Raw genomic sequence first — 27,985 nt, forward strand, 5'->3', positions numbered from 1 at the left:
TTTACTAGTTGAAAGACACAGGGCATATTCAACATAAACTATACTCTCTACTGGTAAAGCAGTTTAAAATTTGTGTCATTCTGAGAAAGGAGGAGCATGAATCTCTGTCTCATTCATTATTATACAAGTGAAATAAAAAATAAGTTTAATCAAAAGAGTATTCTTGGAGCAATTGGTTTGCTACTTGGGTTTCTACAAACACATCACAGTGGCCCAGAGCTGGTCTACATAGCGTTATAGGAGTCTATGTGTATGATTTTTAGTTCTCATTGTCCTCACCTTCTGTGAAAAGAATGACTGATCGCCTTTCCTTGTGATATCTGAGCTTTTAAGAGTGTTGTTTTATCTATTTTTTATGACCAACCTTACACTTGTTAAGTGTAATTTTTGCTTTATGTAACATAAAAAAAAATCTGTGATATGGTGCCCTGTGAATTAACAAGAATGGCTGGACAAAAGACAAGAAATCTTTTAAAAACAAATGTTCACATTAAATACCTTGGATAGGTAGGCCTTCTGGGGATTTTTCTTTAATGCAACAAAAGTGCACCATTTCTGTTTTCAGAAATAGTTTCTTTCAGATCTGAGCTCGTCTAAAGTCATATTACATAAGTAAGGGCTTAGTTTGTACATTAGTCTTTACATCTTAGAGGCTTACTAAATCCTCCTTTGATCAATCTGATATCAAACAGATCTATATTGATTTCTTCTACACTTGTTTATGGTATTCATTTTGATATATCTAAGATTAAAAGCCAAATTAACAAGTGTAATCAATTTTCTTAGTGATAAAAGTCCTCCAGTACCCTTAGACACATTCACCCAGGAATAAAAAAGTTAAGCAAAGATGTTGTAATAAATGGATCGATTTATTCAATCACTGGGCATAAAAACATTAGCCCTGGGAAAGCGCTTTCCTCTAAGAGCTTTAGCTACCGAGTTTCACTTGTGTTATACTAAATGATTTGCATTTTTAGAGAAATTTCGTGTCTGCAGTGAGCTCCAGTGAAAACATGAATAAATTGCTTTCTTTCCCTCTTTTTCTGACTTTACAGAGCTGAATCCGTTAGAGGTCAAGTCAAAGTATAATGAAAAAAAGGCAACAACCCGTATGATGGAGACCCTGGATTAGGTTTCTCCCTAGTCCAAGCTCAGCTGTCCTGGCCTAGGTGTCGGGTTAGTGGTCTGCAGGGAGATCCCTGGGGCATGTGGCAGTTTTTTTTAACTGCAGCATTAGAAACAGTCTCTGGAAGTCAAGAAATTGAATAGACAAACAATGATTAAGAAATAAGTAGGCTTTCCATAGCAATTCTCCACAAAGTCAAGTAAATCAGCCTCTGCAGGCCTGACGTAAAGCAGATGCGTAAGAGGTTTTTTTGTTATAAATTCCTTCTGAATTCACTGGAATGAGAGAGTGAATGCAGAAGTTACGAGCATGCACTTTGGATCTAAACTGATGTGAGTGTGAAACTCCACTTACTCAGTTATATGTTGTATGATATCGAGCAAACTTCTTTAGTCTTTGGTTTCCTTATCTGTACACCAGGGGTAATAAGACCTAGAACATAGGGTGGTTTGAAGGTTTTAAAAAGACCTCATCGCGGGGCGCCTGGGTGGCACAGCGGTTAAGCGTCTGCCTTCAGCTCAGGGCGTGATCCTGGCGTTATGGGATCGAGCCCCACGTCAGGCTCCTCTGCTTACGAGCCTGCTTCTTCCTCTCCCTCTCCCCCTGCTTGTGTTCCCTCTCTCGCTGGCTGTCTCTATCTCTGTCGAATAAATAAATAAAATCTTTAAAAAATAAATAAATAAAAATAAAAAAAATAAAAAGACCTCATCGCATTACCTAGTACAAAATACATTCTGAATCCATGGAAACAAATCTAATTTTTACTTATGATCTGGATGTTGCTACTGAACCAAAGACAAGCAGATACCACTACCTATACTGAGCCTGGGATTCTGCATTTCTAATAAAGGCCCGGTAATGCTGATGCTGCTGGTTTGGAGAACATGCTGAGAGACCACAAACAGGTAAATCACTTGGAAAATGATATTAATTTTAAATTTTTTTCTTTGTCATTATTTTAAATCCATTCACTTTTATAAAAATTAAGAAAGGAAGGCTACCTCATCTGATATCTATAAGGATTTGATTTATGGTTTTGATGGAAGAACTGGTTTTGTTTTTCTTTTTTTTATAATAATTTTTTTATATTATGTTAGTCACCATACAGTACATCCCTAGTTTTTGAGGTAAAGTTCCATGATTCATTACTTGCATATAACACCAAGTGCACGTATTGCATGGTTTTGTTTTTCAAGGAAGATTTCTTTTTAGAAACTACTTTGCTGCTGCTAAGGTACATATTTACTCTTCTAACTATATTTGGACTGGATATTGGATACCTGCATTATTTTTGACAATCTCAGCATACATTTTAAAATTCAATTTGTGTAAAATTATTAATTTTTACATCTCTAGATTAGTCATTAAAAATGTCACCCCCCTATATAATCTTCCATTCTGAAGTAGTCTGTTCTTTGGAGGAACATGGAGTTCGTGTATTTTCCAAACTCTCTTGTCTTTACAAAAGTACCAGAAAAAAAAAATCCAAATCTGTCTATCAGCATTTAGGTTCCTACTACATATATTATATTTCCTCTAATTTGGTCAAGAAAAAGTAAACTTCAGAAGTGATAATGAAATGGTTCTTGCTTTTAATTCATTAACTTGTCCTTCAGCTTCAATTTAGAAAAATATATGAAAAGGATAGGTTTTCAAATGAATGCTTAGAGACTTTTTCATTTTCAGAGTTGAGGGATGTTTTTAAATCTTGGGCTTTTTTTTCTTTTTAGCTAAAATAGTTAAAATAAAAAGTATAAATTAAAATGTCAAAACAAAAGTAGAGAGATGGTCCAAGATGGCAGCATAGGAATACCAAGAACTCATCTCCTCCTATGGACACACCAAATATACAACTAAATATGGAATAATTCCTGCTGAGAAAGAACTGAAAACTAACTAAACATCTTCCTCCACAACAAAGAATAAAAGGGCCACATCAAGATGGGTAGGAGAGGCTGAGATATGGTCTTACCAAAAAACCTCATCCAGCAACACACAATGGGGAGGGGTCTCTAAGGCCCAGAGCCTCTCCCTGAAGAGGGAAGGGTTTGTGCCCCACATCAGGAACCCCATCCCTTGGTACCTGTGCCAGAGACATGAAGCCTCCAAAATATCTGGCTTTGGAAACCAACTGGGCTTCTATCCAGAGAACCCAGGGGGTTGTGGAGATCTGAGATACTCTTTTTGAGGGGCTCATGCATGGATTCATTCATCTAGTTTGAGAGGTGACTGGATTAGATGTGAACACGATTCAGTTGTTAGTCTTAAAGCATCTGACAGGGGACCAGGAAGTAGTTGGGCTTGTCCTGAAGGATGGAGGTACTAAGAGCACCATTTTTAGCATTCTCCCTCTACCATGCTAGAGCAGGCAGACACAAGAGACAGAACCTCACTGAACTGAGGGCATGCCTCACATTCAACACTCTTCTCCAGCATTGCTAAAACCACAGGTGTCTCTTACCGCTCAGTGCTTATGCCAGGCTTCACTAAAGCCAAAGGCATGCCCCACCAACAATACTCCCCTGCAGCCAAACTAAAGCCAGTGGACAAGTATAGTCCACATAGGGGACACATTCTGATACCCTGGCTCTTATGGCCAGAGGGACTTGCACTTCTGGGCCCCACAGGACTGTAGCAATCAAAAAGACAGTTCTAGGCAGGATACCACCCCCTGGGCACTGTACAGACCACAGACTGAAACACATCCCCGGTCTGCACATAAGAAAAGCCCACTTAATTTCCTTGGAGCTTCAACTTGAGGGACAGGCTTCCGTTTTACCATAAATTTGTTTATTTTTTATTTTTTTAAAGATTTTATTTATTTATTTGAGAGAGACAGAGAGATAGAAAGGGGGAGGGGCGGAGAGGGAGAAGCAGCCTCCCACTGAGCAGGGAGCCCGATGTGGGACTTGATCCCAGGACCCTGGGATCATGACCTGAGCCAAAGGCAGATGTTTAACTGACTGAGCCACCCAGGCACCCCCAGGTTTACCACAAACTTAATGGCTACAGAGGTACTCTTAGGAAATGCAAGCAGGGAGACATCATATCCCATGGCATCACCACAGCTAGCTGGTACATCTCAGAAAGGAGTTTCTAAACTCATCTGAAGCCCTGATTCTTGTAACTATTGCCAGCGTATACCTCCAGATATCCTGGTCTAGAGGTAAAGAAAGTCTATAATTGCAGTCCCACAGTACTGTGTATATTTGCATACTTTAAAAACTGCTGCCTGAGGATCTGGCTTACAATCAGCCTGAATCTGGGTGCTGAGATCATTCCCTTCAGAACACTGTTAAGTCCTGACATACCTCAACAACTGAGATCTATTAAGAATAAGTTAGGCTACTTGGACAATCACAAAGATTTGAGAGACAACCAAGTACTAAGGCAAAGTAATAAGATTTACCTCCTACATCAGGATACTCCTTCAAGACTGGGAGAGATAGCTATTTCACCAGATACATAAAAATAAGCACAGAAAGTCAAGCAAAGTGAGGACAGAGGAATATGTTTCAAACTAAGACAAGGCAAACCCTCCAAAAAGACCTTAATGAAAAGGAGATAATATACCTGATAAAGAGTTCAAAGTAATGGTCATAATGATGCTCACTGAACTTGGGAGAAGAATGGATGAATACAATGAACTTCAACAAAGAGAGAGCAAATATAAGAAAGTGCCAAGCAGAAGTCACAACACTGAAACATACAATAACTGAACTGAAAAATACACTAGAAGTGTTCAACAGCAGACTAGATGAAGCAGAAGGCCTAGTGACCTAGAATACAGGGCAGTGGAACTTATCCAATAGAGGGAAAAAAACAAAAGAAAAGAAAAAACAAAAACAATCTTAAAAAAGTAAAGATAGCTTAAGAAACCTATGGGACAGCATCAAGTGAAAAAGCGTTTGGATTATAGGGGTCCCAGAAAAAGAAGACAGAAAGAAAGAGGCAGAAAACTTACTTGAAGAAATAATTGTTGAAATCTTCCCTAACCTGGGGAAAGAACCAGACACCCAGGTCCAGAAAGCACAAAGAGAACCATACCAAGACACATTATAATTAAAATGTCAAAAGTTAAAGATAAGAGAATCATAAAAGCAGCAAGAGGAAAACAACTTAGTACATACAAGGGAATCTCCATAAGGCTCTTAGTCAAGCTGATTTTTCAGCAGTAACTCTGCAGGCGAGGAACGGCATGATGTATTCAAAGTGTTAAAAGGAAAGAACTTCCAACCAACAACCTCTACCCAGCAAGTCTATCATTCAGAACTGAAGGAGACCTAAAATGTTTTCCAGGTAGGCAAAAGCTAAAGGAGTTCATCATCACTAAACAGGCCTTAAAAGAAATGTCAAAGGGTTTTCTTTAAGTTGAAAGAAACAACACTAATGCATAATAAGAAAGCATATGAAAGTAAAAATCTCACTGGTAATGGTAAATATATAGTAAGGATACTGGGTTAAACACAAAGCTAGCATGAAGGTTGAAGACAAATTAGTATTAACTATAATTACAATTAGTTAAGGGATGCATGAAATAAAAGATATAAAATATGAAAACAAAAACAAAATGGGGTAGGAAAAGAATGTACAACTGTTAGGATAAATTCCAATTTAAGTTGCTACCAACTTAAAATAGATTGCTCTAGAAAGAGAGACTGTTATATACAAACCTCATGGTAACCACAAAGCAAAAACCTACAATAGATACACAAAAGATAATGAGATAGGAATCTGAACAATCCAAACTAAATAAATTCATCAAAATGCAAGAAAAGAACAAGAGAAGAACTACAAAAACATCCAGAAAAAAATTAAGAAAATGGCAATCAGTTCATACCTATCAATAATTACTTTAAATGTAAATGGACTACACTAATCAAAAGATACAGAGTACCTGAATGGATAAAAAACAAGACTATTTGCTACCTGTAAGACATTCACCTCAGATGTAAAGATACGCACAGAGAAAGTGAAGGAATGGAAAAAGAGTTTCCATGAAAGTGGAACTTAAAAGAAAGCTGGGGTATCTATACTTGTATCAGACAGAATTAAATGTAAAACAAAAACTGTTATAAAAGACAAATAAGGGGATTACATAATGATAACGGGATCAATCCAACAAGAAGATATAACATTTGAAAATACTTACACATCCAACATAGAAGCACCTAAATATATAAAGCAAATATTAAGAGACCTAAGGGAAGAAACTGACGACAATACAATAATAGTAGGGGACTTTAATACCTCACTTACATTAGTGGATAGATCAACCAGACAGAAAATCAATAACAAAACATAAGCCTTAAGTGACACATTCGACCAAATGGACTTAATAGATATATACAGAACATCTATCCAAAAATAGCAGAATACACATTTTTCATAGGCATACATGGAACATTCTTCAGGATAGAACACGTTAGGCTACAAAAGAAGTCTCAATAAATTGAAGAAAATTGAAATAATATCAAGCATCTTTCTGATCACAGTGGTATGAAACTAGAAATCAGTTACAAAAGAAAACTGGAAAAATCACAAATGTGTGGACATTAAATAACATACTACTGAACAAGCAGTGGGTCAGTAAAGAAACCAAAAGGGAAATCAAAAAGATACCCTCAGACAAATGAAAGTGAAAATACAGCAATCCCAAATCTCTGAGATTTGGCAAAAGCAGTTCTAAGAGGGAAGTTCATATCAATACAGACCTTCCCCCCAAAAAACCAGAAATATCTGGGGAAAATATTACACTTTACCCTTAAAGGAACTAGAAAAAAAAAGAACAAAGCCCAAAGTTAGTAGAAGGTAGAAAATAATAAAGATCAGAACAGAAATAAATGAAATAAAAACTTAAAAAATATATAAAAGATCAATGAAACTAAAAAATGCTTCTTTGAAAAGATAAACAAAATTGACAAACATTTTGCTAGACTCACGAAGGAAAAAAAGGCTCAAATACATAAATTCAGAAATGAAAGAGGAGAAGTTATAACTGATACCACAGAAATACAAATGATCATAAGGGACAACTATGAATAATTATATGACAACAAACTGTACAACATAGAAGAAATGGATAAATTGCTAAAAACATGCAACCTGCCAATACTGAATCATGAAGAAAGAGAAAATTTGAGTTGACCAATTACTAGTAAAGAGATTGATCCAGTAATCAAAAACCTAACAAACAGAAGTCCAAGAGCAGATAGCTTCACTAGTGAATTCTACCAAACTTGCCAAGATATAATACCTATCCTTCTCAAGCTCTTCCAAAAAAACTGAAGAGGAAGGAACACTTCCAAACTCATTTTATGAGGCCAGCATTACCCTGATACCAAACCAGACAAGGACACTACAAGGAAAATTATAGGCCAGTATCTCTGATGAACATAGATGCAAAAATCCTCAACAAAATATTAGCAAACCAAATTCAACAATATATTAAAAGGATTATACACCATGAACAACTGGGATTCATTCTAGGAGTGTAGGGATGGTTCAACATCTGCTTATCAATCTTTCTGATATAGCACATTAACAAAAGGAAGGATAAAGGTTATATGACCATCTCAAGAGATGCAGAAAAAATATGTGCCAAATTCAACATCCATTTATGATAAAAACTCAACAAAATGAAGATAAAGGAACATACCTCAACATAATAAAGGCTATATATGACAAACCCACAGCAATCACTGTACTCAATGGTGAAAAGCTGAAAGCATTTCCTATATATCAGGAACACGGCAAAGGTACCCACTCTCTCCACTCTTATTCAACATAGTACTAGAAGCCTCAAAAACACCAAGTAGGAAAGAAAAAGAAATAAAAGGCATCCAAATAGTAAAGACAGAAGTAAAACTGTCACTATTTTCAGATGACATGATTCTGTATATAGAAAACTCTAAAGACTCTGCCAAAAAACTATTAGAATTATAAATGAATTCAGTAAAGTTGCAGGATACAAAATCAATATACAGAATTCAGTTTTATTTCTATACCCTAATAATGAACTATCAGAAAAATAAATTTTAGAAAACATTTACAGTGACATCAAAAAGAGTAAAATACCTAGGAATAAATTTAACCAAGAAAATGAAAGACTGTACACTTAAGACTGTAAAACACTGATAAAAGAAATTGAAGAAAACACAAATGGAAAGATATTCTGTGCTTATGGATTGGAAGAATAAATATTCCTAAAATGCCCATACTACCCCAAAAATTCTACAAATTCAATACAATCTCTATGGCATTTTTTCATAGAACTATAGAAAATAATTACAAAATTTGTGTGGAACCACAAAAGACCCCAAATAGCCAAAGCAACATTAAGAAAGATAAAGCCAGGCACCTGGTGGCTCAGTTGGTTAAGTGTCTGCCTTTGGCTGAGGTCATGATCCCAGGGTCCTGGGATCAAGCCCCACATCGGGCTTCCTGCTCAGTGGGGAGTCTGCTTCTCCCTCTCCCTCTGCCCCCCCACCCCCGCTTGTGCTCCCTTGCTCAGTCTCTCTCTCAAATAAATAAAATTAAAAAAAAAAAAAAAGAACAAAGCTGGAGTTATCAGGTTTCCTGATTTTAAACTATACTAACAAACTATAACAATCAAAATAATATGGTATTATCATAAAAACGGACACATAGATCTATGAAATAGAATGGAGAACCCCCAAATCAACCTATGTATACACAGTCAATTCATGACAGAGGAGATGAGGATATATAATGGGGAAAGAACTATCTCTTCAATAAACGGTGCTGGGAAAACTGAACAGCCACATGCAAAAGAATGAAACTGGACCACTATCTTACACCATAGAAAAATTAACTCAAAATGGGTTAGAGACTTGAATGTAAGACCAGAAACCATAAAAACCCTAAAAGAAAACGTAGATAGTAAGCTCCTTGTCATTGGTCTTGGCAGTATTTTTTTTTTGGATCTGACTCCAAAAGCAATGGCAACAAAAGCAAAAATAAATTATTGGGACTACATCAAACCATAGCAAAGGAAACCAACAACAAAATAGAAAGGCAGCCTTCTTAATTGGAGAAGATATTTGCAAATCATATTTCCAATAAGGGACTAATATTCAAAATATATAACAACTCACAGACTCAATAACAACAAAAATCTGATTAAAAAGCAGGCAGAGAATTTGAATTGACATTTTTCCAAAGAAGACACACAGGTGGCCTATGGCACATGAAAACATGTTCAACATCACTAATCATTAAGGAACTGCAAATCAAAACCACAAGATATCATTTCACACCTGTTAGAATGGCTATTATCAGAGAGACAAGAAATAACACGTGTTGGATAGGTTTTGGAGAAAAGGGAACCCTTGTGCACTGTTGGTGGGAATGTAAACAGGTACAGCCACTCTGGAAAACAGTATGGAGGTTCCTCAAAAACTTAAAAATACAATTGTTATATGATCCAGTTATTCCACTTCTAGGTTTTCATCTGAAGAAAATGAAAACACTGAATTGAAAAGATACTTGAACCGCTGAGTTCATTGCAACATTACTTCAATAGCCAACATGCGGAAGTGTCTGTCAATGGATGAATGGATAAAGATGCTGTATATATACACAATGGGATACTACTCAGTCATTAAAAAAAGGAAATCTTGCCATATGCAACAACATGGATGGACTTTGAGGGTATTATGCTAGGTGAAATAAGCTAGAGAAAGACAAATATTGTATGATTTCATTTATATGTAGAATCTAAAAAACAAAGCAAAATTTATATGCAGTAGACAGCTTGGTGGTTATCAGAGGGGGAAAGGGGTTGGAGTGGGCAAAAAGGGGCAAAGAGGTCAATTATATGGTGACAAATGGTAACTAGACTTATTGTGGTTACCATTTGTAATGTATGCAAATATCAAATTATTATGTTGTACACCTGAAGCTAATATAATGTATATACCAATTTTACCTCAATAATAAGAAGTTAAACTGTGTCAGTGGTAACACTGAAAATTAAAACTTATCGAACTGAGCATTCTGAGAAAATTAATTTGTCATTAAAATGTACCAAAGAACTGCTAACTCAGTGGACAAGAATATAGGCCTATAAATTAAGGGGCCTAGATTCTAGTCTTGGATTGGCCACAAATGACTGTGACCCTATAGGGCCTTGGACCCAAGAGTTGTTTGTTTGTTTATTGGCTACTGAGCATCCATCTCCCTTTCTTTGGTAATAGTGCCACAATTTCATCCAGTAGAATAACTCCTTCTCCATGTAAACATCTTAGTAATCAAAATCCCCTAAGCTGAGGGGATAGGGGATGGGCACATAATCTCGATAAGGCAAATTGGATCTTTTCCCACAGGACTTTGAAACCTGATCAAAATGATGTAAAAGTGGGACCAGACTGGAAGTTCTAGCCAGAGTAATTAAGCGAGAAAAAGGTATCTAAATTGGAAAGGAAAAAGCAAAACCATCCCTGCTTGAAGATGACATGATTGGAAATATAGAAAATCCCAAAGAATTTTATAACAAACCAAAAAACTACTAGAACTCATAAATAAATGTGGCAAAGTTGCAAGCTTCAAGATCAACATGTAAATACAGCTTTGTTTCTAGAAACCAGCAATGAAAAATCTGAAAGGAAATTAAGAAAAATTCTATTTATGATAGCATCCGAAAGAATAAAATACCTAGGAACAAATTTAACAAGGAAATGAAACACTTATACACTGAAAACTGTAAAACATTGATGAAAGAAACTTAAAAAGATGTAAGTAACTGGAAACACATGCTATGTTCATAGATTGGAAGATTTAATATTAACATGGCATTACTACCCAGAGTGATCAACAAATTCTGTGCAATCCCTGTCAAAATTCCAACAGGCTTTTTGCAGGAATGGAAAAAGCAATCTTCAAATTCATATTAAATTGAAAGGGACCCTGAATAGCCGAAGTAATCTTGAAAAAGAAGAACAAAGTTGGAGGATTTATACTTCCTTATTTCAAAATTGACTTCAAAGCTACAGTAATCAAAACAGGATGGTACTATCATAAAGGTCAGACACACTGACTAATGGGATAGAATTGACAAATCAAAAATAAACATACATATATATATATATATATATATATATATACATGGGAAAATAGGATATCCACATGCAAATGAAAAGAATGAAATTGGACCCCTTCCTTTGTATGCACATTTTGTATAAATAAAAATTAATAAAACTAGATCAAAGATTTTAATATAGGAGCTAAAACTATAAACCCTTTAGAAGAAAACATAATGGGCAGTCTTTACAACATTGGATTTGTCAATGATCCCTCGGATTTGACACCCAAGAGCACAGACAAAAAAAGAAAAGATAAATTGGAATCCATCAAAATTTTACACTTTTGTGTATCAAAGGACACTATCAAAAAAGTGAAAAATACAGAGAAAATATCTGCAAATCATGTATCTGATAAGGGTTGAATATAAAGAACAAATCAGCAAAAACAAACAACACAATTAAAAATTGGGCAAAGGACTTCAATAGATATTTCACCGAAGAAGATATGCAAATGGCCAATAAGCACATGAAAAGATGTTCCACATCACTAGTTATTAGCAAAGCAAAACCAAAATGAGTCATCACTTCACACTCATTAGGATGACTATTATCAAAATAATAGAAAATAACAAATGTTGGCAAGGACCTGGAGAAATTAGAACTCTTGTGCAATGCTTGTGGAAATGTAAAAATAGAGCAGATGCTGTGAAAGCAGTTTGGTAGTTCCTCAAAAAGTTAAACATAGAATTAACATATTACCCAGCAACTCCACTTCTAAGTATATAGCCAAATAAATTAAAAGCAAGGACGTAAATACTTGTATGCCAATGTTTTTAGCACTATTGACAATAGCCAAATGCTGTAAACAACCCAATGTTCATCAACAGAACAAACAAAATATAGTATATACATATAATGAAGTATTATTCAGCCTTAAAAAAAGAATGAGATTCTAACACAGGTTACAACATAAATGAATCTTGAAAACATTATGCTATGTAAAATAAGCCAGACAAAAAAAGGACAAACACTGTCTGATTCCACTTATATGAGGTATTGAGAATAGGCAAATTTATAGACAGAGAGTAGAACAGAGGTAACCAAGAGCTACAGGGTGGGGAGGCGGGGGAATTGTTTAATAGATACTGAGTTTCTGTTAGGGATGTTGAAATATTCTCAAAATGTATAATGGTAATGGTTTCACAACATTGTGAATGTATTTAATGCCACTGAATTACACACTTAAAAATGGTTAAAATGAAAATTTGTTATTTTATATATATTAGAACAATTTTAAAAGTCCACAACCAGAAAAAGAAAATAGTAGTGACCAGCTCACATCTTTAATTTATCTGACCTTCAGTACACCATTTAACATACAGTATAAGAACCTTATAATAACATACTTTTATTTCTCCCCCCTACCCAGCCTTTGCACTATTGTTGTCATACATTATACATTTATATATATTATAAACCCCACAATATATTATTTTTATTCAGTCAAATATCATTTGAAGGAATTTAATAATTAAAAAATACTTTCATATTTACCCATTTCCTTGCCATTTCTAACTCTTCATTCCTTAGCATTGACCCAAATTTCTACTGGTGTCATTTTCCTTCTACCTGAGGACTTTATCATTTCCTGTAGTGCAGTGTGCTAGGGAGGAATTGCTTCAGCTTGTCTGTCTTAGAAGTCTTCATTTTGTCTTCATCGTTGAAACATATTTTTATTGGGTATAGAATTCTGGACTTGATGGGTTATTTTTCTTTTAGTACTCAAGTTTTTTGAGCTTAGAGTTTGCTGAACTTCTTAGATCTATGGGTTTGTGGTGTTCATCAAGTTTAGAAAAATTTTCAGCTGTAATTTCTTAAAATATTTTTCTACCATCTCCTTCCAGAACTCCAATAACATTTATAATAATAGACTGCCTACTATAATAATAGAAGCAGTCCTACAACTCAATGATATTCTACTTATCTTTTTAACTCTTTGCCTTTCTTTGTTTTATTTTGGGTAGTTTCTACTATTCTGCCTTCAATTTCACTAATTGTTTTTTTTTAAGATTTTATTTATTTATTTGAGAGAGAGAGAGCATGAGCAGGAGGAGGGGGCAGAGTGACAAGCAGATTTCCGCTGAGCAGGAAGCCCAATGCAGGGCTTAATCCCAGAACCCTGAGATCACCACCTGAGTCAAAGGCAAATGTTTAACTGACTGAACCACCCAGGTGCCCCACTAATTGACTTTTATTATACCATCCATGTATCTACTTAACATTCTCAATGTCTAAAATACAGTTATGTCTTTGTTCCAAATCCTACCAATAGTGCCAGTTTCAGGTCAGTTCTGATTGGCTGATTCTTCTACTCATTATGCTTTTCTTGCATGTTCTGTAATTTCTTACTGAATGCCAGACATTGTGTGCCTTAAATTTTGATCACATCCCTCTCAGGTCAATTGAAAGTCTGATCAAAAGAGGGGAATTGTTTTGTTTTGTTTTGTTTCCTAAGGTTTGTTTGTTTGTTTGTTTATTTGAGAGAGAGAAAAAACACATGAGAGGGAGGGGGGTTGGGGTACAGAGGAAGAAGGAGGCTCCCCAGCTGAGCAGGGAGCCCAGTGTGGGGCTTGATCCCAGGACCTGGGGTCATGAACCAAGCAGAAAGCAGACCGCTTAACTGACTGAGCCACCCAGGTATCCCAAGAAGGGAATTGTTAAAAAGAAAACCAAAGACCCAAAATGGTGTCCCTTGAGCCAGGCCAAGTTACCAAACAGGGACAGTTTCCACCTCCTCCAGAAATGTAAATTATAACCTGTTGATCAGAAATTTTCTGATAAGCACCAATGAAGTCATTTGTTGGGGGGGCACGACTTTCTGCTTACCAAAAGAAAGATGAGGTCATCTGCATGATAAGACTCCTTGCTCTTCTCCCTGAGGGAAAGTGACTGGGCCTGAAACAATCCTTTCTTTTCTTTTGCTTATAATTTCTTGCCCCACCCTCCTTCTTATAAAAACCTGCCCTTTTTTACAACTCCTCACTCCCCTCTACTTGCTACATGGGATGCTTCCCGATTCATGAATCACTTAATAAAGCCAATTAGATAATAAATAAATACATACATATGTGCCAGGTATTATAAATTTTATCTTTTTTGGTGCTAGTCAGTTTTGTATTCCCATGAATATGCTCAAGCTTTGTTCTGATACGCAATAACGTTCCCTGGAGAGTTTGATCCTCTCAGGTGTTACCTTTATGATCTATTAGTTGGGGTCAGAGAAGGGTGAAATGTAGGGCTCATTTTTCCCCCACCTTTGAGGCAAGCCCTTCTGAGTACTCTACCCAATGCCTAATGAATTACAAAGTTTCCCAGTCTGGCTGGTGATGATAGGTAGTATTCAGCCTTCTGCAGACACTGCCCCTTGGGTTGTTCCTTCCCCAGTCTGGGATAGTTTCCTTACATACATGCTCTGATCTGTACTTTAATGAATCCTTGAGGGCAGCCTCTACAGATCTTCAGAATTCTTACTGTATGCAGCTTTCTCCTCTATAACAAACTAGTTGCTAACCCTTGTTGCCTTGGTTTCCCCAGACTCGTTCAGTTCCATCTCCTCAACTGAGTCCCCGGGCTCCTCCTGGTTCTCCCTCTCTAAGCCATGGCATGGAAGCTTACTCAAGGCTGATCAGTTGTAGGGTTCATATTGTTACCTATCTCCCAGGTGTCACTGGGTTTTGTTGTCTGATGTCTAGTGTGTTCAAAATCACTTAGGTTTCATATTTTTGGTGGGAAGAGCTGTTTCAGGAAAGAAGATAATCTGATTTCTGTTACTTTATGTTGGCTAGAAAAAAATGCTGGATTTGTAATATAGTATCAATAAGAGAAATAAAAAGAACTGTATGAAGACATCAACACTATATTTATCTTAAGAAAGTATTTAGTGTCTGAACAGATTGATACACCTGAATCAGATATTCTCATTAAAAGTTTAGATATCCGGAAGAAGAAATTCAGTGTAAGTCTGTGTCAACATGGTATTTCTTTAGTGCTTCATCAAGGTCTAGCTTCATTCCATCTATTTAAGATAATAGTGCTTAAGGAAAAAAGAACCTATAATTTTGAGTTTGAATAGACATCTGTTCCTTGTATAAATTTTAACAAGCTTCAAATATTAACAAAAGCCTTTGGAAAGGGAATTGCTATATACCAGAACCTGTAATGTGAAAGATCACATCTAGGTTTTTGACCCTTAAAAGAATATGCCCAGGGGCACCTGGGTGGCTCAATCAGTTAAGTGTCTGCCTTCAGCTCAGGTCATGATCCCAGGACCCTGGGATCGAGCCCCGGTGTCGGGCTCCCTGCTCAGTGGGGAGTCTGCTTCTCCCTCTCCCTCTACCCCTCCACACCTTTTGTGCCCTCTCTCTCTCTCTCTCTCAAATAAATAAATAAAATCCTTAAAAAGAGAGAGAGAGAGAGAGAGAATATGCCCAAACTTGAAAGATACTTCCTGCCTTCAAAGTTTTTATCTTGACTGTTATCCTTACCAGGTATAGAATAACCACTTTGTGATTTCTACTTCAAAACACAGAACAGGTTAACTTTTTGTTTGTTAACAAAAATAGGAAAGTATTACCAAGAAAGCTCATGTATTTTGGTGGAGTGAGGATAACTCTGTAATCTCAGGCTTTGGTTCATACAATTTTTATAGAACTGTAAGATGAGAAGTGCCATGAATGACAAGCCAATATTACCAAAAAAAGCAGGAGGAGGATAGAAAGCAGAAAGGGGGGCGCCTGGGTGGCACAGCGGTTAAGTGACTGCCTTCGGCTCAGGGCGTGATCCCGGCATTATGGGATCGAGCCCCACATCAGGCTCCTCCGCTATGAGCCTGCTTCTTCCTCTCCCACTCCCCCTGCTTGTGTTCCCTCTCTCTCTGGCTGTCTCTATCTCTGTCGAATAAATAAATAAAATCTTTAAAAAAAAAAAAAGAAAGCAGAAAGGAAAGGGAAGGAAAAGAGAAGCATCAAATCATATACCAACATCAATATGTTGACACTTCAATCATGCCTCACATGACTACATTCATGACATTTGCACTTGTGATTATTATATGCTGTTTGCCACACGCACACACACACACCTGCCTCCAAGATCCATTCCCCCACTTTGTTCTGTGTCCCAGAAAACTGAGTTCAGACTGCATGTCACAGGTTCATTTGCCTTCTGGCTTCCTGGTTTGAATTTATCCAAAGAGCATCAGCAGCAGGAAATCAGAGATTAGGAAGGTGGAAAGGTCAGGGAAGGATTCCTCTGTCCCTGACTTCCGCTCAGTCCTGACAGCTGTGATCCTCTTACAGCTGCTGCTTGTAGCTTCTATGGCAAGACCCCTTTTCTAAATCCCCGTTTCTTACTCAGGGTGCAAAGACAACATTCTCTTCCCCTTTATCTTTCAGCCCCAGGGAAGATAATGGCATGGCATCCCTTTGTTGAGAGGGGCTGGGTGCCTCAGCATCCCTTGTCAGTTCCTTAGCCCTGCCCTCGGCTCCCAGTAGCCCCTTCATTAAAGTCTCTTCAAAATCCCAGTAGAACGTGCCATCTGTTTCCTCCTGACTGATACCCTCTCCTTCTCTATTGTATCAACTGGGGTGGCTAAAGGCAAGCAAGTACAAGAAATATTAGGAAACTTCCACTTGCTGAAAAGTTCAGTTGATTAGAGAACAATGCTAATGAGGCTGAAATTAGTGTCTGGCTGTGCTCCAGGACCACAGGCTGTATCCCTGACCAGCCATTTTATACACCATCAGTTACAAGGAAGACCATGCCAAAAAGGAGACATGACTCTGTGCCAGTCCCTCACCATTTCTGGGAACATATTTCAAAAACTAGCTGTTCATTGAGATAGCTTCAAAATCATATTTGTTTCCCAAAGACAGCTTTTGTAATGTGATTCTAATGAAAATTTTATATGGAGCATTTTAAATCATAAAGCCATACCTGTCAATATCTTTGTCAAGGAAACACTTTCATTTGCTTATTTAACCTGTAAATAATTAATAATAACATAGGTTAAAAGTCAAGCTTAATGAAATATGTCTTATATTGGTAATGGGATTCAGGTTTTATAAGAATATGTATTTAGCTCATTTCTTTAAAATGTTTCAACTGTTATGATTAAATAAGTGAAACTACACAACTGTTGTTTAAAGAATAAACAGTTAAAATATTGTTTGAGGGGCACTTCAGTCAGTTGAGCATCTGCCTTGGGCTCAGGTCATGATCCCAGCGTCCCGGGATCGACCCCCATGTCAGGCTCCTTGCTCAGTGGGGAGCCTGCTTCTCCTTCTCCCTCTTGCCTGCTGCTCCACCTGCTTGTGTGCTCTCTCTCTCTCTGTCAAATAAATAAATAAAATCTAATATATATATATATATATTATTTGAAGTTTCTTTCTTTTTTTTCTTTTCTTTTTTTTTTTTTTTTGAGAGAGAGAGAGAATGTGCTTATGCAGACCAGGGGGAGGGGGAGAGAGAGAGAAAGAGAGAATCTGAAGCAAGTGCATTGCCCAGAGTGAAGCCTGATGTGGGGCTCCATCTCAAGACCCTAAGATCATGATGTGAGCCAAAATCGAGTTGGATGCTTAACCGACTGAGCCACCCAGGCGCCCCTTGAAGTGATATTCTGACTATCAAGTGTAAATGACAAACTTTCCATTTCTCGACATACTGCCTACAAATAAAACACTCCTCTGCTCAGTACAGTTGCCTTATAAAAACCATGCTGTAATTAGGCCATTGTAAATGTACTATTGTATTAATATTGCTATACTGAGCTTACTTCCATGGTGTTAATTTTATATGATTTGAATACATGGAGGGAGGGAGACACTGATTTTTTCAGAAATCAGTTTCTGACACTCTCTACTATCAGTAAGAAAGAACTATTTCTACTAAAGTTAAACCTATGACTTTAGGTAAAATGTGCTGAAATACTAAAACAAAATATAATTTTATCATTAATAATGGTATAATACTAAGATCACCCATAAGACGTGAGCATTTTTATACATAGTATTTATTCTTAACCACTTCCATAAAACACAATCTGAATTTTATTTTTTAACAAAACCTTTTGAGTCATTTTGATAAGGTCAACAGAAAGCACAATCTTTTAACATTAGGTGATCAACTTTTTGACAATAGCAGGACCAGCATAGCTAATGGAATAATAGCCTGCAGGGTCCAGCTAAATATGATATACGAATGTAATCAACCTCTGTGATGACTATTCAGAAGTAACCCCTTTAGCTTTGAACTGCAACATATATTTCAACAAGGCAAAAACCATAGGAAGAAATTCTCTGCAGACCACACTGGTACAATACAGCCTTCATATCCTGCTTGCTGCTTATAGTGAGTTTTAAATTTAAGGTAATGGCTACTGTATATTCATGTGAGCATACAACAATACTTTTGATTTGTTGTGGAAAGGTTGAATCCATTACCAGGGGTCTAGTCTATAAACTCTGACACAACCTTTATGTATGAGTTATTATTTACCCTTTTCTAGAATAAGGCCACTAAAAATGTTTTGCATGCCAAAATTATAAAAACTCATTTACCTTCTCATTCTCAAAACTACTAGTCAGTGTCTGCTCCGTTTTAATTTACATTCCTCTACCAATAGCATTTTTAAATCACATTTGCATATATTACTGTATTATATGAAAATTATAAGCCATTGTTTTCAAGGGAAGGGATGGGATGGTAGGTTAATTGCAATTCAGCATTTGCTATCTTATTCTATTGCTCTTTGTTACAGTATAGGCTAAGTGGTGGTTATTAAATAAGATCCTTTTGGTGCCCACCTGAGGGAATCTAACATTTGAGAGTCTACTATTAGCAACAGAAAAGTGCCTGTTTCTACCGAAATGGTAGACCGTATAAGCAAATATCATACTCTCAACTTTGTATTGGTCCTAGTATCCTTGTTGGAGTGGTAATGTCCTAATTTTCCAGCTTCCTTGAAGTCCTACAGATCAAATATCACAAATCACATTCTAAGTCAAACCCACAGTACAAAACCTAGGTTAGGAATCAAAATGAGTGCTTTTGCAACAGTGTAAGCAAGAACAAACCATCTGGGGGTTCTCATCTTGTTGCAAATGAATAGAAGTATCGGAACACCTGAATGATGGGTTCAGGTGTTCCCCTATATAAATTAATCATTGCTAAGGTTTCCTAACACAGAGAGAGTGTGAATGTCTTTTGTTTAAACCAGCAGTTGCGGCCTAAGTTGAGTAAAAGAATAGCTACAGATATAGCTGTTCTTCTCAGAGAATCTACTTGGGAAAAATTCCCAATAAAAATCATCTTTCCTCAACATCTGGGGAATGAATGCAAAACAATTATTTGAGACAAACCAGGCATAATTTTAAACTTGGAAAATCCAGAAAATATTTCCCCAGCTTAAGAGATATTGTTACATCTTGCTAAACCAAAGGGAATGCTGAGTTTAAGAAATTAGAAGTACAAAATTGGTATTAGGATGTTAGGATGTTCTATATATTGTCATACAATGACAAATATTAAACTGAGAAGCCCAAGGTGGTTCCTTACCTAAAAGAATGATGTTAGTTAAGGTAAAGGCTAAGCTCCTGGTACAAAGAGTCCCCAAGGTGCAATAGCTTAAGAATATACAAATGTGTTTCTTCCTTAACCCTGAAGTGAGCAGTCTACTTTACAAGGTGGCTCCACAGGCATTCAGGGGACCATGATCTTCCATTCTGCTGCTCTGTCATCGCCTGGAGCAGGTTTCTCAGTCTTGCACTATTGACATTCTGAGCTGGATGGTGTTTTTGTTGGTGAGGGGCTGGGGTATGGCTCTCATGGTCACTGTAGGGTCTGTAGCAGCATCCCTGGCCTCTACCACATGGATGCCAGCAGCATTTCCACCTACAAGTTGTGACAACCAAATAAGGTCTCGAGACATTTCCAAAACCACCTGTGGGGCAAAATCACTGCCCGCTGAGAACCACTGGCCTAGGGTGTTGTCATTATCTGCCTGAGAGAAACTGAATCATGGGGTAATGGCTCTATTGTCCAAGATTGAGGAAAAGAGAAAATGTAAGGAGGAATAAATGCCCAATGTCTAACACTCAGACCCAGGAGCAGTATGTATTACTTTGGTTTTATTCACTGGAGACACTTTAGTCATGTGACTTCAACTAAATATTTATTTGCTGATAAGGGAGATCTAATAGTGAGGGGGGAAAAAACTCTGATAAGTGGGAGGCAGAAGGAATTACTAGGGCCATGTCTTGTGTGGGCAGGAAATGGTGAAGTCTGGGGTTAGCCTTAGATGGGAGCATATGTAAGGTAGAGCATACAGAACAAAAACAAGTAGATAAGTAGCTGTTAACAGAGAGCTTGTGGAAGTTTTCCTATTGTCTTTTATTTCCTCCATGAAACCAGAAAATACATCATCAATTGAAAACAGTGATCCATGGGCAGAGTTAGAGGTTTGGGAAAATAGAAGAAAGAGCTAAATAGCAATCTAGGAGAGAAGAATGAATGGACCAAGAATGTTTAATAGGATGGCCTGAGAGCATTAAAAGGCCACCTAATGTCTGTGGCTATGAATTTAAAGTTGGGCCTGGTTATACATTTTTTTTTCCAGTCACACTGAAGTATATAGTACAGGAGAGGAATAAGGACACGGTTGGATTTATCTAGGGTTATAGTTTTGTCAAGTGAGTATGACGAGGTGGGAAAGGGGTAATGAAGTCAGGCTATATGTAAGGGGGAGAATGGCCACAGAATTTAAGTTAAATGAAGAAGGGAGAGAAGGGATCTAAATGGGGCAGAACATTGAAAATGTAGCGGGACTGGAGGTCCTGGGGAAGTAGATGAATTGCTGGTGGTGGGGTACTAGAAGGAGTGATCTAGAAAGATAAACCTAGAAGTCAAGCAGTTGAATGTTGGCAACTGAATTTGAGGTGGGGGTTGAAGTTATTGCTAATGACAAGGTCTAAGTATATCCGCGGGAATCAATGGCTGCAGTATGGTGTGGGACCAGATCTAAAAGGACTGAGCTCAAGGAATTGAGACCCAGGATGAAGAATATTCTGCATGTATGCTTACATTACTAAATTAAGAAAGTGGTAGTAAGCTACAATGAGCCAATGATAAAATCAACTGAGAAAGATCCCAGTTGTAGTTCGATCACAATAGTTGATTGTATAAACTGATGACTGAGTTTTAGGAAAGGAAGCAAAGAAAGTGAATGTCCTGAAAGGGAACAGCAGGGTATAAGCAGGACACCTATCCATCTCCAGGCCCAATGGTAGCAAAACTGACAAAAAGAAAAAAAAAAAAAGGCTGCTGCTTTGGCAGTGTCCACCGAAGACAGCCACATTTCCATTAGAGCAAGAAAGTAATGGGAATTTCAGAAAATGGAATAAGGATACAGTGGAAATGTTTCAGGAGTTGTGGTAGGAGATGGGGTCAAAACACAGAGCCTTATAGAAAATAAAATAAAGAAATGAAGGGGGATCTGGAGACTGAGGCCTGTGATAAGCAAGAATAAAGAGCGTATTATTAGATTAATCCCAGTGGATTCAACTCGAAATTTGAAGGACAGATATGAAAGTTAAGTACAAAATTAACATGCCTATTTATATGTATAAACTTCCCATATCTGATTTAATTATTTGGATAGTTTATATTGCTCTCTAAATTCATTTTCCTTCAGAGTATTGCTTTAACACATCATTTTATCCCCCGAAAGGTGGCTGTTCCTGTTACCATTTTGTGTATCACAAAAATTCTGTGGGTTAGGAATTCAAGCATGGTTTGGCAAGACAGCAGTTGAGGTAGTGCTCAGCTGACCAATGGGCTAGTTGGAAGGATCTGAGACAGCTTCTCTCACAGACTGGAGCCTTGGAGGGATGGCTGGAACTTTGAACTCAGCTGGAACTGTCAACTGGAGCATCTTCTGTGTGACCTTTCCAGGATGGCAGGGTGGTAGGAGTTATTATATGGTGACTGGCTCCCGCCAAAGCAAGCACCCCAAGAGAACCAGGAGGAAGCCGCAACAGTCTTTTCAGACCTCACCTCAGAAATCATGGAGCCACTCTCTCCACATTCTAATGATTCCAAAAGAGCCCTAAGCCTAGCGCAGTTTCAACCAAAGGTGAATTAAATTCTACCTGTGGGTGGGGGAGTGACAAACTCATACTGTTGAGGAACATGTAAAGTGAGAGATACCATGACCATCTTTGACCAATATAATCTGCCTTGGTGACATAAGTGATACATACACTTCTATCATACAGATGATAAGGGTAGATATCTCTGAAAAGGGATCCCCAAGTTCAAGCTCAATATAACTGTAAATTGTATTTGCAATGAACCATTAAATTTATACATCTTTTTTTCCTGTAGGAGGCTCTAGAAAATCCACAGTGGAAAGTTTATATCAAGTTCCAGAGAATTTGGAAGAACATAGTAGGTATGGTAAATCAAGTAAAAAGTTCTGTTGCATACAACTTAGGCAAGAGGCTAAGTATAGACTGATTCTCCAAACACAAGAAGAATAATTTCATCTAGTACTTGATAATACTGAAACAACATCTAAAAAAAAATCACAGATTTACTTTTAAATGTCACATAACATTAAGTGTTTTTCATCTTTTAAGCTATGTCTGAAAATTACAAAAAACAAAATGTCTTTCAAGTGAATGTTTTTACCTTCTGCCTCAACATAAAATTAAATTTTGTAATTTATTTATTTCAGATTTCCAGATAATCGAAAAAATGAGACTTAAGCCAGCTTTGGACTCAACAACAAAGCAAGGAAAAATTTATCATGTCATCTTCATCTTCGATAATTATAATAGGAGTATGTTATAAGTAATACAGACAGAATTATAATAAAATTATGACTACGTTTAGATTGGATTTTGTATTGCAGTGTACTACTACAAATTTAATCTAAATCATCTAAATTCATGAAAATAATAATGTATCTCAAATGCTTGGAAGTATCAACAATTATTCTTGGAACAAACTGTAAAATTTTCCTCTTATCCACTATTCCACAAGGAAGAGTGTTATTATAAAATCAAAATTCAGTTGTATCTAATGTAAAAATCATTTTACACTTAAGAAAATCTATGCTGAATAAATATAGGGAAAATATTTATTAAAATTTCAGGAAGCCTTTCAACATAGATAAAAGGATTATAAGCAGTAAAGACTTTTTTATTGTACCATTCAAAACAGTTTCCTCTACTCACACCACTTCTGACACCAAATGCATGAGGTTTTACACACCAAGCAATTCTCCAGTTCTCAATAGATACTGACTGGGTGTCTTACAATTTAACCCAATTCTGACACTAACTGCCAGGAGTTAGCACAGATCCCAGATTAAGGGATAATTTCACAAAACTGTTTCCCACCTCAAATGCCAATCACAAGTCCCAGGGTGTCACTTATACTTCTGACTGACTTGGCTCCTTACTGGGGATTCCCACAACACCACTTCCTTAACTTCAATAATTTGCTGTATCAGCTCATGAAACTCAGGGAAAGATATTTACATTGCCAGTTTATTATGAAAAATGCAATAAAAGATAGAGATGAACAGCCAAATAGAAGAGATACATTGGTAAGTTATGGGAGAGGAGGCCCGAGCTTCCATGCCCTCACTGGGTGCATCACCCTCCCAGCACCTCTGTACATTCACCAACCCAGAAGCTCTCCAAATCCTTTCGAATCCTGGGGTTTGTATGGAGTCTTCACAATGTAAGTATGATTGATTAAATCATTGGCCATTACTGATTAACTCAGCCTCCAGCCCCTCTCCCCTCTCCAAAGGTCAAGGGATGGGGCTGAAAGTTTCAACCCTCTAATCACATGGTTGGCTCCCCTGGCAACCAGACCCAGTCCTTAAGGACTTTCCAAAAGTCATCTCCAAAAGTCATCTCATTAACATAAACTCTGGTGTAGTTGAAAGGGGCTTGTTATGAATGAAAAAAGATGATCCTTTCACCTTTATTATTCCAGAGCTATTTCAGAAACTAGGGACAAAAACCAAATATTATAACAAAAGATGTTCCTTTCACTTTTAGCTCTCTAGAGCTGTTTATGAAATCAGGGACAAAACCCAAATGTTAATCTATTGTTTTACATTAGGAGCTCTATGCCAGGAATCAGACACAAAGACCAAATATGTATTTCTTACACTATTAGAAAATTACACTGTGTAGAGCCATATTTTATGATACTTTTAGCTGATCGTATGTAGTTGACCCTTGAACAACACAGGTCTGAACTGTGTAGGTCCACTTATATGTGCATTTTATATATATAAATACAGTACAGTACTGTGTAATTTGTCTTCCTTATGATTTTCTTAACATTTTCTTTAGTTTATTACTCTCTAGCTTACTTTCTCTAGCTTACTTTATATAATACATATAACATACAAACTATGTTTTAATCAACTGTTTATGTTATCAGTAAGGCTTCCCAGTCAACATTAGACTATTAGTAGTTAAGTTTTGGAGGAGTCAAAATTATATGTGGATTTTGACTGCAGGGGATTGGTGCTCCTAACCCCCACCTTGTTCAAGAATCAACTGTATAGGGGCGCCTGGATGGCACAGCGGTTAAGCGTCTGCCTTTGGCTCAGGGCGTGGTCCCAGTGTTGTGGGATCAAGCCCCACATCAGGCTTCTCTGCTATGAGCCTGCTTCTTCCTCTCCCACTCCCCCTGCTTGTGTTCCCCTCTCTCGCTGGCTGTCTGTATCTCTGTCAAATAAATAAAATCTTAAAAAAAAATAAACTGTATAATAAAATGTGTCCATGTCAACTTTAAAAGATTAAGAAAATTTTTCAGTTTTAGGTCCCTCCCTAAGGTGTCTTACTATAATAAATGTCCTGAAACCACTGGTTTTCTGTACAAGAGCAAAATCTATGTGGTCCCTATCTCACATTATATGATCAGATAAAACTATAAATATACAGACTCAAACAAGGGGGCTCATGTTTCTAATCTTGGGTTGGAGATTGCCTTCATAATTAAGAAATCAAGGTCAGGTGCAGAATTAACAATGACTACAACATATGTGATCACATTAAAATATTTTAATGAACAGGTCACTAAGCAAAGTTAAAAGACCAATGACAGAGCAGAAGAATTTGCAACAACAATCAAAAAAAATTAATGCCCATAAAACACAAATAATTTATGAAAAAAGATTAATAAAGAAGAAGAGGAGGAGGAAGAAGAGGAAAAGAAAAAGACAATCTAATAAGAAAAAGGACAGAGCATAGCATTGAAACTCAAGTTGTTATCAGCTTAAAATAAATGACTATGAGGCATTTTGTGTAAGCCTTATGGTAACCACAAAGCAAAAGCCTAGAGTAGTTAAACAGAACATAAGGGAATATGAGCATAACACTACAGAAAATCATCAAATCACAAAAGAAGAGAGCAAGAGAAGGATAAACAAAAGAATTACAAAGCAGCCAGAAGACAAGTTTGAAAGTGGCAAAAAGTCCTATCTATCAATACTTATTTTAAATGTAAATGGACTAAATCCTCCAATCAAAAGACATTGAATGGCTAAGTGGATTAAAAACAAAAACAAAGATCCAACTATATGTCACCTACAAGAGACTCTCCTCAGCTTTAAGGATACACAGGACCACAAGTAAAGAGATTGAAAAGAATGTTACATAAAAATGGAAACCAAAAGAAAGCTAGGATAACTACATTTATATAAGACAAAATCGACTTTAAGTCAAAGACTGTAATAGGAGGGGCTCCTGGGTGGCACAGCGGTTAAGCGTCTACCTTCAGCTCAGGGCGTGATCCTGGCGTTATGGGATCGAGCCCCACATCAGGCTCCTCTGATGTGAGCCTGCTTCTTCCTCTCCCACTCCCCCTGCTTGTGTTCCCTCTCTCGCTGGCTGTCTCTATCTCATAAATAAATTTTTAAAATCTTTAAAAAAAAAAAAAGACTGTGATAGGAGACAAACACATTATGTAATAATAAAAGGAACAATCCAACAACAGGGTATAGCATTTGTAAATATTTATGCACCCAACATAAGAACACCTAAATATAGAAAGCAAATATTAACAGACCTAAAGGGAGAAATAGCAATACAATAATACTAAAGAACTTTAATGCCCCCACTTTCATTAATAAGTAGATCATCAAGACAGAAAATCGATAAGGAAACACTGGCCTTAAATTTGACGCATTAGACCAGATGGACTTAACAGACATAGCCAGAGCATTTCATCCAAAAGAAACAGAGTACACATGGAACATTCTCTGGGATAGATCATATGTTAAGCCACAAAACACATCTTTAAAAATTTAAGGTGGAAAAATATTAAGCATCTTTTCCACCTACAGTGGTATGAAACCTGAAATCAATTACAAGAAGAAAGCTGGAAAAATCACAAATATGAGGAGACTAAACAACATGCTACTGAACAACCAATTGGTCAACAAAGAAATCAAAGAAATTTTAAAAATACCTTGAGACAAATGAAAATGGGAATACAACACACCAAACTTAAGGGATGCAGCAAAAGCAGTTCTAAGAGGGAAGTTCAAAGTGATAAATGCCTACATTAAGAGGGAAAAAAAAAAAGATCTCAAACAACCTAACTTTAAACCTCAAGGACTAGAAAAACAACAAATGAAGCCCAAAGTTAGTAGAAGGAAGGAAATAACAAAGATCAGAATGGAAATAAATGAAATAGACTAAAAAGACAATAGAAAAGATCAATGAAAAGAGGTGGATTTTTTTTGAAAAAATAAAATAGACAAAACTTTAGCTGGAATCACCAAGAAAAAAGGAAGAGGACTGAAATAAAACCAGAAATGAAAGAGTAGACTTTACAACTGAAAACACAGAAATACAAAGGGTCGTAAGCGACTACTATAAATAATTATACACCAAAAAATCAGACAATCTAGAAGAAATGGAGAAATTCCTAGAAGCATACAACCTACCAATGCTGAACTATGAAATTAGAAAATCTGAATAGACCCAATTACTAGTATAGAGATTAGATCAGTAATCAAAAACCTCCCAACAAACAAAAGCCCAGGACTGATGGCTCCACTGTTAATTTCAACCAAATATTTTTATTTCTTTTTTCCTTTATTTATTTATTTATTTTCTCTCCGTATTTTTATTTAAATTCTAGTTAGTTGACATATAGTGTAATACTGATTTCAGGAGTAGAATTTAGTGATTCATCACTCACATACAACACCCAGTGCTCGTCATAACATGTGCCCTCCTAATAACCATCACCCGTCTAGCCCATCCCCCACCCACCTCCTTCCATCAACACTCAGTTTGCTCTTTATCATTAAGAGTCTTATGGGCCCCTGGGTAGCTCAGTTGGGTAAGCTTCTGCCTTTAGTTCAGGTCATGATCTCTGGATCCTGGGATTGAGCCCTGCCTTAGGCTTCTCTCTCAGCAGGGAGTCTGCTTCTCTTTCTCTCTCCCTCTGCCCCTCCCCGCTGCTCATTCTCTCTCTCTCAAATAAATAAAAATTTTTTTAAACAAGAATCTCTTATGATTTGCTTCCCTCTCTTCTTTTTTTTCGCTTCCCATATGCTCATCTGTTTTGTTTCCTAAATTCCGCATATAAGTGAAATCATATAGTATTTGTCTTTCTCTGACTAACTTATTTCACTTAGCGTAACACACTCTAGTTCTATCCATGTCATTGCAAATGGAAAGACTTCATTTTTTGATGGCTGAGTAATATTTCATTGTAT

The 27,985-nt window shown here is 36.9% G+C and overlaps 1 protein-coding gene across 1 annotated transcript in view; it reads left to right on the forward strand.

Moving 5' to 3' along the window:
- Positions 1-23,057, forward strand: part of TTC29 (tetratricopeptide repeat domain 29) — a 241,196-nt gene extending 218,139 nt beyond the window's left edge. Inside the window, exons 12-13 of the mRNA XM_034661550.1 lie at positions 22,609-22,675; positions 22,961-23,057. Of these exons, the coding sequence (XP_034517441.1) occupies positions 22,609-22,675; positions 22,961-22,991 (98 nt within the window). The 3' untranslated portion in view covers positions 22,992-23,057. The remainder of the gene's footprint in view (positions 1-22,608; positions 22,676-22,960) is intronic.
- The last annotated feature ends 4,928 nt before the right edge of the window (positions 23,058-27,985 follow it).

Source organism: Ailuropoda melanoleuca, chromosome 5 (assembly GCF_002007445.2).
Source record: "Ailuropoda melanoleuca isolate Jingjing chromosome 5, ASM200744v2, whole genome shotgun sequence".
Classification (NCBI taxonomy): Eukaryota; Metazoa; Chordata; class Mammalia; order Carnivora; family Ursidae; genus Ailuropoda; species Ailuropoda melanoleuca.